At 51.8% G+C, this 18,350-nt stretch overlaps 1 protein-coding gene across 1 annotated transcript in view; it reads left to right on the plus strand.

Moving 5' to 3' along the window:
- Window positions 1–5: 5 nt before the first annotated feature.
- PCDH19 (protocadherin 19) overlaps window positions 6–18,350 on the plus strand; it is a gene marked incomplete at its 5' end in the record, with an annotated part of 67,716 nt that continues 49,371 nt past the window's right edge. The window contains 2 exons of the mRNA XM_026082726.1: window positions 6–2,131; window positions 5,350–5,677. Coding sequence (XP_025938511.1) covers window positions 6–2,131; window positions 5,350–5,677 — 2,454 coding nt within the window. The remainder of the gene's footprint in view (window positions 2,132–5,349; window positions 5,678–18,350) is intronic.

Genomic DNA, 18,350 nt, shown 5'->3' on the forward strand with positions numbered 1-18,350 from the left:
TCCCGGCGCTGCTGGGGGCCGCCTTGCTGTGGGCCGGCGCCGGGGCCCTCATCAACCTCAAGTACTCGGTGGAGGAGGAGCAGCGGGCCGGCACCGTGATCGCCAACGTCGCCAAGGACGCCCGGGACGCCGGCTTCGTGCTGGACTCTCGGCAGCCCACCGCCTTCCGGGTGGTCTCCAACTCGGCCCCCCACCTGGTGGACATCAGCCCCGGCTCGGGGCTGCTGGTGACCAAGCAGAAGATCGACCGGGACCTGCTGTGCCGGCAGAGCCCCAAGTGCGTCATCTCGCTGGAGGTGATGTCCAGCTCCATGGAGATCTGCGTGATCAAGCTGGAGATCAAGGACCTCAATGACAATGCGCCCAGCTTCCCCACTGACCAGATCGAGCTGGAGATCTCGGAGACGGCCAGCCCCGGCACACGGGTGCCCCTGGAGAGCGCCTATGACCCAGACTCGGGCAGCTTTGGCGTGCAGAGCTATGAGATCACGCCCAACGACCTCTTTGGACTGGAGACCAAAACACGGGGTGATGGGTCCCGCTTTGCCGAGCTGGTGGTGGAGAAGAGCCTGGACCGTGAGACTCAGTCCCACTACAGCTACGTGATCACAGCGCTGGATGGTGGTGACCCGCCCAACTTCGGTACGGTGGAGCTCAGCATCCGTGTCATTGACTCCAATGACAACAACCCGCTCTTCGAGGAGCCGGCCTACACCGTCAGCGTGCCTGAAAATTCTCCGCCGGGCACACCRGTTATCCGCCTCAATGCCTCCGACCCGGATGAGGGCACCAATGGCCAGGTGCTCTACTCCTTCCATAGCTACGTCTCTGAGAGGGCCCGGGAGCTTTTCCAGATTGACCCCCAGAGCGGCCTCATCACAGTCAGTGGTGCCATCGACTATGAGGAAGGTCATGTCTATGAGCTGGATGTGCAGGCCAAGGACTTGGGGCCTAACTCCATCCCTGCCCATTGCAAAGTAACCATCAGTGTCCAGGATGCCAACGACAACCCTCCCCTCATTAACCTGCTCTCCGTCAACAGTGAGCTGGTGGAGGTGAGCGAGAAYGCCCCACCAGGGTACGTCATTGCCCTGGTGCGTGTCTCAGACCGCGACTCCGGGGCCAACGGCCGGGTGCAGTGCAAGCTCCTGGGCAACGTGCCTTTCCGGCTCCAGGAGTACGAGAGCTTCTCGACCATCCTGGTGGATGGGCGTCTGGACCGGGAGCAGAGGGACCAGTACAACCTCACCATCCAGGCCAGGGACAATGGCATTCCCTCCCTGCAGGCCACCAAGTCCTTCACTGTCAAGATCACTGATGAGAATGACAACCATCCCCACTTCTCCAAGCCCTATTACCAGGTCATYGTGCAGGAGAACAACACCCCGGGGGCCTACCTCCTCTCCGTCTCAGCGAGGGACCCTGACCTGGGCCTCAACGGCAGTGTCTCCTATCAGATCGTGCCCTCCCAAGTCAGGGACATGCCTGTCTTCACCTATGTCTCCATCAACCCCAATTCTGGGGATATCTATGCTCTGAGGTCCTTCAATCATGAACAGACGAAGGCCTTTGAGTTTAAGGTCTTGGCAAAGGATGGGGGTAACCCCTCACTGCAGAGCAATGCCACTGTCAGGGTGATCGTCCTGGATGTCAATGACAACACCCCCGTGATCACAGCCCCTCCACTGGTCAATGGGACCGCCGAAGTGTACATCCCCAGGAACGCAGGGGTTGGCTACTTAGTGACAGTGGTCAAGGCAGATGACTACGACGAGGGTGAAAATGGCAGACTTTCCTATGAAATGGTCGAAGGAGACAGAGGATTTTTTGAGATAGACCAGGTCAATGGAGAGATAAGGACCACCAGAGCCTTTGGGGAGAATGCAAAGACAGCGTATGAGCTGATTGTGGTGGCTCATGACCATGGAAAAACATCTCTCTCGGCTTCTGCCTTGATTTTGATATACCTCTCTCCAGCCCTGGATGCCCAGGAGTCCATAGGATCTGTTAACTTGTCCCTGATTTTCATTATCGCCCTGGGGTCTATTGCGGCCATTCTTTTTGTCACCATGATCTTCGTGGCAGTAAAGTGCAAAAGGGATAACAAGGAAATCAGGACCTATAACTGCAGGTAAAGACATCCTTATTTCTATGTACCCGGCAGCGTGTGCTTTGATTTTTGCAATCCCCGTTACTTTTCCATTTGCCGTCATACACATGGAGGTGGGGGGTAGGAGAGCGGTTAAATTTGCTTTAGGAACAAAAGTGAGGGTCCCAGCRTATTTCCTTGGAAGCTTTAAAAAATTGTTTATCTAGGAGAAGAAGAAGGAAAAAAAAATCCATCTTGAATAATAAATAGGCTTCCTTCTGGGGTTCGGCAATCTGTTGCAGCATACGTTATTTTTATATGCTCGGCAGCGGGAGCAGTGCGAACAGTTTTTTAYGCCGGCATGGCTGTTTCCTTTTCCTCTTACTTGGGAAAGTATTCACAGAAATGATTCCGCCGCTTGCCCAGCGCGGATCCTCGCCGCGGCTGAGGGGGGGGCAGCCGCGCTGCTGCCGGCCCGCAGGTGAGAGCCGGCGGCCGCGGCGCGGGCGAGCCCGGGCGGGCGCCGAGCGCAGCGCAGCGCAGCGGAGCGGAGCGCAGCGGGCGCTGCCTGCGCGCGGGACCCGCTCGCGCGTGGGTCCGCCCCGGCGGCCGCGGGAGGACGCGCCGCGCAAGCGGCCGCGGCTCGGCGAGGAGTCGCCAAGCGCCGCCGGGTCCCGCAGCCCTTTTCTCTCCTCTCAAAAGACCTATTGTGCCCCGGCGGCGCGGATGCGGCCCCTGGTGACAAATGACGAGGGGCCCCAAATAAAGGGCGACGGCAAATCGCTTTCCCCCAGTGCGTCCAACGCGCCTGCAAATGCAACGGCCGCGCTGGCTCGTAGCGGGGGTTTTGGCGATTATTTTTACAGCGCGGCGTTTTTTTGCCCTAGATGAATGTGCGATGCCGGGTCCGAAATGCAGGAGGGTCGGTCACTGCTGCGTCTGAGGCCGGAGCTGCTGTGAAAGGCTAATATGTGAAATTGAGTCCCCTGAATATGTAACAGCCCTGCGATTATTGTCTCTCTTTTACTATTCTCTGTGTTACACAAGTTAGTAGACAAATGCTAACCACACATGAATATCAATCAGATGCCATAAAAGAGCAGCTGCAATGCCTCATAAATGGTTTAATCCTGTTACTAGTGAAATAGCCATGACTTCTCCATTCCTTCAGCACTGAGTCATTTCAGATGGGAGGAATGGAAATTAATTTTGCTCTACCTTTGAAACGTATGATCGCCTGTGGCAAATCTGTAGTGCGGGAGGATGTGCAGTCTTTAAAGTTTTATTTACACAGAAATAATGACGGAGAGTTCAGTTTTTACACCCCATTTTTACAACATAAAGTGCGTTTATAAGCCTTTTTGCTTGATGGGGAAAAATCATCTGCAAATAAAGCCTGCGATGTGCTGTATTATGGGATGTCTAGCTTTAAGCGAAACCTAATACACTGGATTTCTTGCCAGCTTGGCCCATTAAACAAGAATAGGATCTGAATGTATAAAAATCAAATCGTGGTGATGCCCCTAACAGCTTCACGCATACGTATAAGCACTAGGTTTAGTGCGATGGCTTAGGGATTAATGAAGTGCAGTTTAATTAAATAATTGGTCAATAGAGAAAGGACAGCAAAATGAATGCCTGCAGGAAATAATTGGGATCTCGCATTGCCAAACTTAAACATTTAGGTAAACAAAACAATTAAAGCTTCATCAAGCATTGTTAGACCAGTCAGCAGCATAAAGATTGTTGGCACAACAGAAATCCCTGCGTTCCTCTGATTTATTTACACACTCAGGGGAATGCATGGTCCCTTATCAGTGTGAATCTGATCAGCAGAAGTCAGCTGCAGAGGTAAAGAAGTAATAGATAGGCTTAGCRCTGTTTGTGATCATCGGGCACCCCCTCCCTGCGTTGTGTGTGTGCATTTAGACTTGCCGTTTCCTTATTTTAAGGGTTCTTAACAACATCTGCTGGAGAGTCTTCATAAAATGTGTTAATTTATGAGGCACATAAGGTTATATGAGAGAGCTGTTCGACTGGGTGGCATTTTCATGCTCAGGCAATTAGCTTTTTGGAACAAGAGTATTTGTCCAATATTTGCTTTTCTAGATAAACTGTATTATTTATTCATCCTATTATTTCTGTTGCAGTTATTGGATTTTTCCCTTTTTTAAATGCTGCTATCATAATAAGAAGAGGAACAGACTCAGGACTTTCAAATGTATATTTCTGACTGTGGTACAATTCAGTGTGTTTCCCTGGGAAATACTGAGATGCCTAGCACTGTGTATGCACGTATTCCTCTGTGGGGCATTCGTTATGGTTGTGTTGGCCCCTATGGAAAAATGAGCCACAGTCACTTCGAGCAGAGCATACAGAGTTAATGCAAGGTGCAGTCATATTTTTTATTATTTTCTGGGGTAGTGTTTTATGGTAACTTTCTTCCTCCAGTGTTTTGTAGAAGGCAAACAAGGCACTTAATCAGTTGATTCTTTTGGCAGGTGGGAAGCAAAGAGGGAAAGAAAGGCAGAGAAAAATAAGCTTGCAGTAAAAAAAAGGTCAAAAAGGATCATTTCTCTTTGCAAAACACAGTGGTTCTCTAGAAGGCGAAAGCATTTCCCAGCAGAAGGGGGGGGGTGTAGTGGGGGAGTGAGGAATAGGAGACAGTTGGAGAAAAGATTTCAGGTTATCAGGTATTATCAGGAGATAGTCAAAATACCAGCAATTTGGATAAAACATTAATAAACAAGCAGCCTTTGGAGTGTGATAGAATAGAGCTTGCCAGCTAGGACTGCTTCTGGGTTTGCTTTATTTACTGCTATGGAAAATGAACTGGGGAAAAATCCACTATTCATTTTGAGTTTTCATTACGGGGAGCAAATTAAATCACTTTTAAAATCCTTATTACATATGGAAATGAATTCAGGTACCCTTTTCAGTTCATGGATTTTAACACCTCCATCTTTCTCTTCTGCAGGCTGGACTTTATTCCTAGTAACTAAATATCAGCAATTAAAAACACTAGCAAAACACAGAGGCATTTTCCCTTCCCTTTATTTTACATGTCTGACCTGAAAACATTATACATATGAAAATAAGCTGAAGATCATACAGTGCCACAAGACCCAATACATGACGTAATGTGCATGACTAAGAAGCCTACGTGGAGATGGGGCCAAGCCCTCTGGGTCTCTTAATGTTTACGCAGCAAGGCAGAGTTTGGGATGCTTTTAGCTATTCATTTTGCTTCTGTCCCCCAGAATTGCAGAGTACTCCTATGGGCATCAAAAGAAATCGAGCAAGAAGAAGAAAATCAGCAAGAACGATATCCGTCTGGTACCACGGGATGTGGAAGAGACGGATAAAATGAACGTTGTGAGCTGCTCCTCGCTCACGTCATCCCTCAACTACTTTGACTATCATCAGCAGACCCTGCCGCTGGGCTGCCGTCGGTCGGAGAGCACCTTCCTCAACGTGGAGAACCAGAACAGCAGGAACGCTGGCTCCAACCACATCTACCACCACACCTTCACGGGGCAGACCCCCCAGCAGCCCGACCTCATCATCAACGGGATGCCGCTGCCGGAGGTGAGTGCGGACGGACGCAGCCCTGGGGCACGCCAGGCCCTCCTCGCTCGCGCGTGGCAGTCGTGTGCAACCGCGCGCGGGAGGGCGGCCGGGCCGGGGCCGGGGCCGGGGCCGAGGCGGTGGCCTCCAGGCCTTGTGGCATCTGCTTACATGGGGCATCAATAATAAATGCACGCGCCGTGCAGCTTCGTGTTTGCACTGTAGTGTAGCGTACGTGTTTGGTGGTGTCGTTGCTTCATCCAGGCTTCAAGCGTTGCAGAAGCAACTTGTTGAACGTGCAAGCGGGGTGTTTTCAGTGCGTCGCCTGTACAGGGCTCGGACGCCCCGTGCTGAGGGCGTGGTGGATTATGTGCAGCGAAGATGGGCTGCAAAGCCAGGGGCGCAGGTGTGCATACGTCCACATCCAGCTTTCTGGTGGAAGAAACGGGCACAGTAATTAAWCACTTCTTTCAGATTCTGGGGCAGTCCTGACGCTTGCTTGTGGGCGGCAGTTTTACCCACCAGACACTGCAGAAATCATCAGAAGTGCCCAGGCGAGCGATGCCAGGCCAGGCTGTGTCTCTGCTCCTAGGAGACTGGACTCGTTTGCTTTATAAGTGGATTTTGAGTGTGGTGACTCTCAAGGGAAGAGCAGCCTGGACAACCATTAAMTTCACAGGAATATTTAAAAAATGTTTTTAACATTGGTGGCCATTGCTCTGGAGGCAGCAGGTCACATTGGGAATATAGAGAATATAAGATGCCCTAGCGCCACTGACCCCGTACCCAGGCTGGCCAGTGCTGCYCCTTGCCTTGCAGCGCGATGAGTGCTGCTGAGCAGCGCGGAGGGGATGTGCGGTGGCTGCAGGCCGGAGGGGAAGGCGCAGCTCTGATCCATGCCGTTCTCATCAGGTTCTTTTCATTCATCAGCTTTTCCTGTATATCACAGGCATCATTTAATGTTGCTTGTTTGTCTCTCTTTGAATTATTGCTTGGTATTAAGCAAAACAATCAAAGGTTTGTCATGTTTCCTGCTTTGAACAGAATAACAAAGCTGAAAAAGCAGCTAAAATATTTATGGCGTGCTCTGTTTTGTGTTCAGTGTGCTGGTGTAAATGCAAAACGATGCCATTGAAGGCAGTGGAGCTGCTTCAGATTTATACTTATGCTGTGGAGAGCAGAGCCCGGCCCTCTGTGAATGTCTGCAGGGCTGTCGGAAACAGCTGATGCTGTTGGGCCTGATCCTGCAGTATTTGTACAGGCAAAATGCTCACTGGACTTTGCTATTTTAGGCTGTGCTGAGACTAGAGAGTTAGCTCCTGAGAGGTCACTTAATGGTGTCTGCATAGGGCGGGGAGCCTTCAGTTTTGAAGGGCTCCCAGGTAGAAAGTGCTGGTAGTTTAGAGAAGAGGTGCAGCTTTTAAATACCAGACGATCAGGAGGTGGTTGTCTGGATCTTCGTGACAGATCGTGGGCACTTTTCCTTCTTCTGCACAGGCTGCGTCTCCAGTCTCTCCTGCCCTGGCATTTCCAGACTTGTCRTCTTACGGCTTTGCATTTTCAAGGTTACCCACTTAGATGCTGCACGGAGGCAACTTCTGCATCAGTGCACAAGCACAGAGCCAACACCAAACGTAGCCGCCTGTAGCTGTGGGGGGTGAGAGCCCACTTGCATTTAGGAGGGTACACCACAAGTAATAGAGCACTGGTCCAGAGAATTAAAGCTCAATTTAACTTCTGGTGTTGGTAGAAAAGCTGCAATAGAGTTTCTTAGCAATAACTGAATGGAATTGACCTGGATATAAGAACCTGTATATTCTACTGGAATGGATCCAGCCATAGACCTGAGTAGGATCTCCTCATTCCAAGAGCCATTAAGACGGGAGGAGGCAGGGACTCTGCATTGGAATCTGGATCTGAACAGGTTGGGTCAAGGCTGTCTCTCGTCAGCCATGGCAGAAGAACGGTGAACGAAGGCATTTGTTCCTTGCACTGCCGCCCCAGGCAGGCTGGAGGTGGAAACACCATCCATCATTCATTTATTGGGGGATTCCCACCGATGCTCAGAGTTGCCAGCGCACTTTGCCGAGTGACCTTTGGGGTTCAGGGTGTCCTACTGCTCAGATCACACATCTCAAGGTTGTGTGTGAGTGAAAGCTTTTAGCGTGCTGGGGGCAGTGGTCCGTGACTAATTCCTGCCTTTATGGCCTGGAGAACTGTGCTGTTTGGAGAGGGCTCTCAGGAGTGGTGTTGGCTGGTGCCTTTTTAAGGGCACCACCGTGCCGTGGCGGGCTCCATTGCCATCTCCATGCACCGCACCGTGGAGCACCACTGTCAGCCTGTGATTCAGTGCTACAGACAAAATTCAGTCGTAAAATCCATCACGCGCTGGCGTTAACTAGAAGCGTGCGCAGGCAGCTGGAGGTCTGCGGTTCTGGGGAAGAAGGAAAGATCATCGGAAACATCATAGCTCATCTGATAAAGTTAATAGACAGTTGCAGGCAGAATGCATCTCGGCGCACGTTTCTCCCTGGTGCAGCGGTTAAGCCTGGGGGTGCGGCTGGATGCCATTCTCCRAATAAAACCCCAGGGCCTGGTGCATCTTTCTTTGCCGGGGGCCAGGACATGCGCGGAGGAGAACGGCTTTGCCTTTCCCTGCACCTCCGACTTGCCCTTTCCCCCACCGCTTCTTGCAGGTAGGATGTGGTACACGGCACTGAGCCAGGGCCTGGTGGAGGAAACTTGCCTGTTGCAGCAAGTGCCATGTTTTGCCTCCTGGAGCGCCAGCTTCAAATCCGCTCTCTCAGCAGCGCAGCGAGCACGCGGGAGGGGCAGCTAAAAGCTTTCCAGTTCCGCTGAGAGGACCAGCAGTGGGTGGTCTCGGAGGGCCCCATCCAAAGCCCATTAGATAACTGGGAGGTTTTCCACTGACATCACGGGGTTTTGGAGCCGTYCCCGCGTGCGCGGCAGGCCTCCAGCCCCGCGGATACCTCTCTGCCAGGGCCGTCTCTTTTGTTTGTTTGCTAATTTGTCCCCTCCAAGGAGATGCTTGCAGCTGCAGTGCTGGCAGCGCCGCCGGCTCTGCACATTTAGGGACGAAGTTTGGAGCGAGGTGCGCTCAGCCAGCGAGCAGTCAGCGCCCGGTGCCCRCGGGGGTGCAAAACCCTCCCCACCGCCCCCGCGGCAGCCAAGTCCCCTCTGTCCCGCTGCTGGGGGGGACCGGAGCGAAGCCCGTGGCAGGGCGAGGACGGAGCCGCGCGGCCGGAGCACCCCGGCCTGCGGACATGGCCCCTCCGATCGCCGCGCTCCTTGCTGCGCCGGGGTCTCTGCGTGTGGTGCAGCCGGGCCGGTCTGCTTAGTCCCTAGAGACCTTTTTGTACCAAAGGGCAGCGTCAGGGCAAGGACAGGAGACATCCCAACTGGAAGCGGCTTGGAAGTTTGTTTTAGGGAAGGGTTTTTTTGTTGCTTTGTTTTTTTGTGTTCCAAGTGTTAAAAGGGAAGTTTTCAGGCCGCTGTTCTGGATTCAGCTGGTTTCAGGAAAAGCTTAAAAATCCAGGCGGCCCCCACGGATCAGGCAGGCGACCTGGTGCCCCAGTCGGAGTAACACCCCGTCCTGCAACTGGTGGCACRAGGACTATCCACGAGAGAAATGGATGAGGCTTGCTGCTGCGGAGCCACCATCTCCGATCCCAGCTTTCCGGCTCGGAGTCACCAGCTGCTCTGGGCAGGCACCTGCTTGGGAGAGCACGTGTCCTTCTGCCCACGCTCCCGAGATTGGCCTGGGTCTCCCAGGAGCTTCCCGCAAATCTGGTTGCCAAAATCTTCGTGCTTCCGCTGGGGAACATCGTTGCTGTGTATCCATGGCAGTGTGGTGTTTTATTAGTAGTTGCTGTTCACTGCAATTATCTGTTTGTCARGTAGGTTATTGATACACCTCCAGGCGAAGATGATTTAATAAAAATACTTCCTACCCAACCACAGGGCTTTCAGAGCCTGCAGGAAGGGGGAATGCGATTACCTTCCCCGCTCAGCGCAGAACTGTTCCCCGCAGTGCCTTCGCTGGGACTTCGCCTGGGCTGGTTTGATGTATCTCAAGTGATGAGGGCTCCACCATTTCCCGTAGGAGACCTAAAGCTAATAGATATCAGTGTCAAGGAGATATTGCTAATGCTCCTCCTCAAAGTGACTTCTCCTTATTGCGCTGATGGGAAGGCGAGGCGTCGGTGGATAAAGGATAAAATAAGGAGGTAAACATGCAGCTTTCGGTGTCAGTTAGCATATGAGGTTTGTGCCTGCAAGTAAGTGATTGCCTCTGAAAACGAGCGCCGTCCTCGCAGACGGGGGCTCCGCATTGGCTTGATGTGTAGCTGGTCTTTAACGTGAGGCTCATTTACTTTAACAGTCAGGAACCTTGAAATAAAAGTCCCCGAGGAGGAGTTGTTTGCGGAGAGAGCGGCTCTTCAGGAGACGTCTCTGCGCGCGCCGCCGCGGCGTCACGAGCGGTGGCAGGTCTCTGCACCGGCTGGGTGTGATTGCATTCGCGCCTGCTGCCCACCTTGCGCTGCTGATCCAGGCGGGATTAAGCAGCAGCACCTGCAGGGATTTCGGTTTGATCCGGAAGGTTGTTGGAGAGACGATCCTGGGGCAGCTTCTCCTCCCGYGCGGGCCGGCTCTCGCTGCCGGCAGCGCTCCTGCCGGGGCGCGGGGCCAGGAGGAGAGCATTGGGGAGGTGGGGGGGGGCGGATTTTTCCGGTGTGATTCCTGACCCTGCTTCGTTTTGGCCAGTTCCCTGCCATCCCCAGGACCTCCCCGCTTCGGCGGCGGGGCCTCCGGACCCGGCGTTTCGGCGTGATTTTGGCTGCGGGCGGCGATGGCACGGAGCGTTTGCGAGCGCCTCTCCTGAGCGCGGCTGACAGCGCGGGTCTGGCCCCGTTTAGTATTTTCGCCTTGTTTTGCAGGAGGGAGAGTGGGACATGTTAGAGCCGAAAGGGCATCGCCGGTCAGACTTTTTTGCTGCTGCTGCTGAGTGCTTTTCTTTCCTCCTGCTGAGCCGGAGCAGAAGTCAGCTTTGAAACCAAAAGGGCTCCCTGTCAGGTTTTGCATGTAGATTACTGGAAGTTGTACCGGGAGATTAAAAATCAAAATTAAGAGGAGCCGTTAAGCAGCTTCCTTGCTAAAAATGCCTGTTGCGTTGGGGCGGYGTGGAAACCAGTCTGCGCGGGGAAGGTTTTAGGATCCGGGGGATGCCGCCTGCACGCAGAGTCGCTGCCTGTGGGTAGCCGCTGCATGCCTAGGTGTTGACTTCGTGCTTTTAAAAGACAGCGGTGGGCGCGCCGTGGCTGCCCCTGCGCTGCTGAGGGCAGTTTTAGCTCGGGTTTCTGCCCTGGCGTGCACTGCTGCGGGAAGCGGTGCTGACGCCTGGTGCACCCTGCCGCGAGGGTCAGAGCGGGCAAGGGGTGTTTGAGACGTCGCGTGTTCAGTCGTGGAAGGAAGACTGAGGTTCGGGGCTGGCTTGCTTTGGTCTTGCTCCAGGTGGTGCGTCACGGCAGAAGAAGGTAAGAGACACGGCAGCGTTGCTATAATTGCTGGCAAATTGGGTGTTTTAGAGCTGCAAACGAGTTACAGCCTTGCTTTGATGCTGGTTTAAAATCTCGAGGGAGAAGGTTGGACGTGGAGGACTTCAGGGCCACTGGGCAGCGTTTGGGACCGGGCTGCCAGGTGGGAGCAGGGCACCAGCGCGGCCTCCCGCGGGGCCGGGCGCAGGTCGGGGTGCCCCGATATCCCCCGGTTTCGGTGGTGCCGCCCGGGGTCTCGCCCCGTGCCRGGAGCCGCATCGTGCCGCGATTGCGGCCACTGGCAATGGGATTAGGAATTACGGGGTTTAGTGATAATCCGGGTCTAATCCTCCGGCCGCGATGCACTCACGAATAATCCTTGCTCACACTGATTTCGTTGGGGCTTCTCATAGCAGCGGGGATCGCTGGAGTGAGCAACAGCGGCAGGATAAGGCCCCGGTGGCTGTCGATACGCTTTTCGCTACCTGGAAAGTGTTCTCCTCGCCCTGGGAAATGGGTTTCCAAGCACAATAGAGCAATCTTCCTTGCCGGCGGCTTTGGCGCGGGCTATCTTGCGGTGTTAACTAAAGCACATTGCCGCAACACGCCAAGATTTTTGTTTTGTAAGGAATGAAATCAGCATGGCTGTTCCCCTTCCTCTGTCATCTCTCTGCTTGTCAGTTCTTCCTTTCCCTTCAGCTTATCCTCCTCTCCTCGGCTAGCCTTAAAAAGCCCCAAAGTGTCTGTTATAATCCCATTTCGTGTGTTACAACCAGAATGAATGTACTTGCTTTAATATGCTCGGTTTGAGGAAATCAGTTTCTGTCTGGTATAACAGACAATTTGTTATAAACCCTGCCATTTATAAGTGAAGGGCCTCGCTTCAGTGTAGCGCTAGGGAGGCGTCATGATTGGAGAGGACTTGGCTTGCTCGTGAGTAATACTGGGTGGAGAACTAAAAAAAAATAGATAATTTCCAACACGGAGAAAGTTTTGTGGTGCTGAGATGTGCCAGACTGTTGAAGTAAGGCGTATTTTAAGTGGAGATAATAATTAAAGCATTATCAGCAATGATGTGCAACTAGTCRGAAGATTGACTTCACAGAAAATGTTGCCAGTCTTGTTTTCTCCTTGGGAGGTCACTGTAACTCAGCACTTTTTTGGTCTCGGATTTGCACGGCGATGTGTAAGCACAGGTCACGTCTCTAATTAGTGCGTCTTCGTTTCTGCGAGGGCGCATCTCTGTTTTGCAGCTAATGGCAGTCTTTCTTCTCCGGGAGCCCGGCAAAGACAAGTGATGTTTTCAGGACTGGATAATGACGCTTCCCCCCCCCCCCCCCGTGGTTTTAAAAGTAACAAAGGGATAACTGGGTTTAACTGCGAAACAAGGGAAAAGCTCTGCCCTTTCCAAAATCCTCGCAGCCGGCTGCCGGTGCGGAGAGAAGGCCTGCGTGAATTTTGGGAGGGTGCCAGCCCGCTGCCCGCTCCCCCTCGCTCGCCGGCGCCGGGAGGCTCCGGTGGCGTGGAGAACCCAAAACCTCTCGAGAACTCTTCATCCTCCCTCAAAATATCTGCATATGCAAATGGCCGTGTAATTGCAAGTCACGGAGTCTCCCTGAGCTTAACCGTTCCCGAGCTGTTTTGTGTATCGCCGTTCGTTCGGCGACCTTTGCGAACGGTGGAGGCCAGCATTATGGAAATAAGCAGCTTTTTATTCCGTTCCGAGGTCAGTCCAGCCAAATTATACATCTTCTAATGCAGTCGCTTCGAGCTCTCCGTTTTGAAAAATTCATCTGAATACCTTGCAACAGAGATAAACACCCCGGCTCCCGCTCGTGTTTGACAGCGTCTCGCCCCGACGGCCGCGCTCGCCGCGCCGTGTCGTAGGCGCGCGTTCRCTTCGGCGCTGCCCGGCTTCGGCGCTGACGGTGCAGGGCCGCGATCCCCTCGCCGGGGCCGCTGCTCTCCCTCGTGTCCCGTGCCGACGCGGGGCAGGCCGGGCACCTTTCCCTTTTCCCTGATGTTGAGACCTAGGGTGCTCGAGACAGAGATGATTATATCACGATGTATTATGCGTTATGTTATTTACTTATATAATAAGTGTTTATATAACACAGCATATATCATATGTATATATAATTATATAAATATATAATTCCTGTATCACATATAACTATATATTACTATATCGCTTCTCACTTGCTCTTACACTATTTGTTTATGTTTTATGGTTTGGTTTTACTGAAAGTACACAGGCTTGTTTAGTTTTGCTTTCGGTAAATTTGAATTTCTGGTGCGTATGTCCCGACTCTTGCTCACTGAGTCTATGAAGTTCGCTAGTGTAAGTGACTATTTAAAGGGCAGATAAGAAGTTTCACTTAAATTAGGAAAGGTTTTAGGTAATTTTTTTAAATATCATCCAAAGGATGGGCTTAACACCCAATATGCAGCCCTTTGTATAGTAATTTCTGAACTAGCTCCTGTAGCAAGCAGTATGAGCTCTGTGGTTTGTTTATGTGATTTCTTTTGCATGAAGCACAGACTGCGTGCACAGGAATGTTTAAGGCCAAGCGCACATCTCCTTTGAATAACCTTATGCACATCTGCTCGGGTTCTTGGAAGAGCAATATTTTCTTGCTGCCSTCTCCTGCAGCCCTTCCTGAGGGCTTGAGTCGGAGGAAATCCTCAGCCAGGTGCCCTTGCAGGCTCCTCTCTCCTGACTTTGGCCCCGGCTTTGATGGGCTGAAAACCTAACACAAAGTGAGTCTCTTCTCCAAAGAGTTGCCCTGCAGGGCTTTTATTTCCCTTTCTCTCCGCTGCTGAGTCTGCTGGAGGCCGTGATTTGCAAGGTTCRCGGAAAGGGGACTTTGCAATCAAACGTGCATTTTTGGGGCACGTCGGAGCAGGGCTCCCGGCAGCTGGGAAGGGGCAGGTGGGCTGGGGGCTCCCCGCGGCCGCTGGTACCCGAAACCCCTCCAGGCGGCAGCTTCGGGGCTGGGAGCTGTCCAAGGATGCTCCTCCTTCCCGGCCCCTTTTCGGGACGCCGGTGCTCTGCTCCCTGCCGCAGCCGGACCCTCAGAGCCTGCAACGCCGACAGCTCTCCTGCACTTAACGGGCTCCTGCGGTTAGCGAGGCAACGCTGCGCCTTGCCTGAATTCCCACCCGCTGGAAACAGCAGAGACTTTGTAGGACCGTTCCTCCTCCCACCCACCTTCCTGCCTCTGCAGCGCTTTTTTTTCCTCCAGACTCAGCCTTCAGGAGTTTTCTGGAAGACAATTTTAAATCTCTCCAGCGATGAGGCCTCCACCTCTTCTCGGAAATTATTTCACAATTGCACAGGCGATGGTTTGCAGTGATTTTCGTCCCTCTGATATTTCTTGACGTTCAGCCTACATTTTTCTGTCTGCGAATTCACTGCACCGCTCCTCAGTCTGCCCTTTCGGGCTAACCTAGCTGAAACCTCGCCGACTTCACTGGGAGGCAAATGATAAAGCCCAATTATTTTTAATGTTTGGTGATTCACTTTGCCCCTTAGTCCGGAATAGAAGGTTGCAGCCCAGCTCCTCCCTGGGCCCAAAGAGCTCCAGCTTGTCAGGGTCGTTTTGGGGCTGAGGTGCCTTGAATAAAGTGGGGCGTCTCGGCTGCAGAAGTGCTTTTCCCTTCCTCTCTTTCTTCTTCCTTCCCGCCTTCCCTGAGACGCTTCTCGTCCCGGCTGCCCCGCGCGTGCCCGTCTCGCTGGCTGCCCGCGCGCGGCCGCTCTCTCCTGGCGCGGGAACGCGCGTCGGGGGCAAACCCGGAGCTGCGCGCGCGTCTGCTTCCCAGCCAGGTTGCGTGGGGGGCTGTGCGTGGCCTCTGCTTAAATAAATGATTAGATATTGTTCCCAGTAGAGGCTATAGTTGAGTTCCAATCATTTTTTGTTAATTAAAATACAGGATGGTCTTATTTGTAGCATAAATAGTTGTAATCTGTGTACTTATAAGTGTAATTATAATTTAAATTAGAGTGTGCTCTGAATTTGCGATGAATGGGGTGCTGTGCGAAAAGCGCTACCTCTGTAGACCTGGCAGCGGTAGCAGCTAGTGAACACGGCTTTCGCCTGGGGTCCCTCCTAGCCCAAAYGCCCGTTGCCCTCAGGAGCGACTTTCCGGGTTCAGCAGGAGAGACGGAGGCCTCTGATGGCTCCAGGGGCGTCGGGGGCCTAATTTCACTGTTCCTGTTTGGGTAAAGCTTGCCAGTGTCACTGGTTGGAAGATTTGCCAGAGGAAAGACTGCAGTATCATTACTTCAGTACCTCAGTCTAGTTTCTAGCCTAAATTTGGAACAAAGTAATGGCTTATGTCAGCCGGACAAGTGATTATTACTTAGCCTTGAAGTGACTCCCTGTTTAACACAGAATTACAGTTAGTTCTTGTCTCCTCGTTAGGTTAGCGAAGGCTGCTAGTGCAGCGAGTGCTAATGCTGCAGTGGGAAAACGTGCGTTACATTTATTATGCTTCATATCCTTGATGGCTTATCATATATCCTCTGATGGAAATGCTCAGTACGCTGCAAGCAAAACCCCCCCAACAACTCTTCCTCATTAAATCCAATAAATACTGTATGGAAATGGTGGCTGGCTTCTGCATGCCGGAGCTGCACAGACGAGGTCTTTGTCTCAACGTCCTGATGGCCACAAGAGATCTGGACATGAATCCTTCATCATTCTCACGGGGATCTTGAGCTTGTCGGATTATACCATCTTTTGTAATGGCAGGTGTATGCCACAGGGCAGGTTTTAAAATTCCTGTGTTGGTGGATTGCATTAACCCATACTAAGTCAGGTATGTAAAATTCCATTAAGCTAAAACCCTCTGGCATTTTCTCACCAGTGCTAGAGATCTGCAGGCTATGCTAATGCAGTGCGTTTGCTCATCTATTAGTAGGATGATGGTTTTAAAATAATAACATTTATCTTTGGCAGTGGATCTACAATAGTGCATGCTGAGTACAATTTTGTGAAAGGCTCTACAGATGTTGCCTCATTCAATCTGGGTCAAAAAGATTGCTTAGAATCATAAAGGTTAGAAAGAGATCAAATATTTCTGCTTTTTTATTGCTGAATAATGTACTCGGGAAAATATCATTCACCATTATTAGACTAAATGAGTACAGAAAACACAGGACTCGATAGTCATTTCTCAATATTGGCTGATTTTACTGTTTTTATAATGTAGCTGAATTCCTTGTTATTGATTCTGGCATTGATTATTGATCTGGAAATCTAAATGTATGTGCTGGTGTGAGCATACAGGAACTTAACAATTACCGGATGAGACTTTTGCATCTCACTGCAGTGCTTGGCGGTGGGCAGCACACCAGGGGAGTGGGTTAGTGCTACCTTTGGGGAGCCGGCTCCGTTTTGCACTGGGATGTATAAGGCGATGGGATGTACAGGCGATGTGTGTACATCCTGGTATGCTGGATAGTCTGGTGGAAAATAACCAGGCTGGTGTTTCGGTGTTGCTGAGTGCTATTTTCAACACCTATGAATACAAATGAAAATTGCGCTTCTGCCTATCTTTTGACACAGACCAAGAGCAAACCCTGCGCCCAGATGCGCTGGGATGCTCTAATCCTCATCCTGGTTTGGTGCCCGTCCTCTGTAGCTCCAGTCACCTGCTCAGTCCTGAACTTTTCATATTCAGATTCACATCTGGATGTTTTGGCATGGACCCAGCTTCAGTGACATTTAGTAATCAAGTTTGCATGGCTGTTGATTTAAAAATAAAATCKAAACCTGCCTGCCCAGGAAAATACCTTTTGAAAAATTTGCAAACAGTTCCTGGCCTTTCCTGTTTCTTCCTTACCCCCCAACACTGTGGCTGTGTCCCRTTCTTGGGAGGAACACTGTATTTTGGTGAAGATCCTTCCCTATGTATGGGCTTATAGCAGGAGTGAGGTTAATGAGAGAGATGAAGGCGCAGGTACCTCTCCTGCAGCCCGTCTGCCAGGCTTTGTGGCTGAGGTCCTCGGGGTTAGGGGCTGCTCCAGGCCCCACCGAGGCAGCCAGAGGCACCAAGCCTTGCAGCGTCGCTCCCTGGAAGTGGGAGCTACAGGCTCCTGCTCGTCTGGTGCTTGCTTAGCTGGAAGATGAATTCCTTTGTTAAAAAATAGATGAATTTTGGAGTATGTTCATCTCTTGTTCTCCACACTTAGTTGTTGTCAGCATTAATATGCCATTAACACTTCCTCATTAGGAGGAGAATGATTATACCCTGTAGAGTATATGGGGGAAACCTTCATTAGGCACTAACATATTGAACCAAGCTGCAAACTTCACATGGGAAAACTCTGGAAAGGTTCTGCTCGGCATTAGATTTCTGTAATTTCTCCTTGTTGGTCTGGGGAAAGCATCGTGTTTTCTAGCCTGTGCTCTTGGCCAGCGCTGTGACTGAAGAGCACCACGAGCCTGCGGTGCTCCTGGGGATGGCCACCTCCAACTCGCTCCGGGAGGAGAGTTTCTCCGACTTCATGCTGAAATCCTTCCCGGGAACTAAAATTAAGTTGTGCTGTTTGTCGTCCCCCAGAACAAAGATGGTCTGATCAGAGCTGCAGTTTGGCATGCGGAGAAGACTTGAGCCCCTTCTCCCCTGGCTGTACTGGCTCGCCAGGGTTAATACGGTGCAACCTGCATTTGTCCGTAGAGTTGGGAGGTGCTCCAGGAGCGGATCTGTTGAGAAAGGAGGTGTCATTTCTACATATTTGCTTTTCACACCATAACGACGTTTTAAGCGTTCATCTGGCCTCGCTGCCTCCGGTCGGAAGTCGTAACCTGCCGTGTGTGACACGGCAGTTGCTCGCCGCGGCGGTGATTATAGCGGAGCGGGCGCTGCTGCCCGGTTTGCTCTCTTGCGCGGCAGCTTGAGGCGGGTGYGTGGCGCTCCCTTGAAGTCGATCAAAAAGAGTAACTACAAGTACGGGCGGGGGTGAGGGAGCAGAGTGCTGGAGCAGACAAATATTTAAAGATTAAAGCCCTGTTTATGTGCAGATGTCTCTCATGATAGGTAACAAGGGATGGACAATAAAGACCGTAGGTGGTATTTAACCAGAAGTTATTCTAAATGTGGCGGTTTCCTGGATTTCCATGGAGTTGACAGCT

Source organism: Apteryx rowi, unplaced genomic scaffold (genome assembly GCF_003343035.1).
Source record: "Apteryx rowi isolate R43461 unplaced genomic scaffold, aptRow1 scaffold_59, whole genome shotgun sequence".
Lineage (NCBI taxonomy): Eukaryota > Metazoa > Chordata > Aves > Apterygiformes > Apterygidae > Apteryx > Apteryx rowi.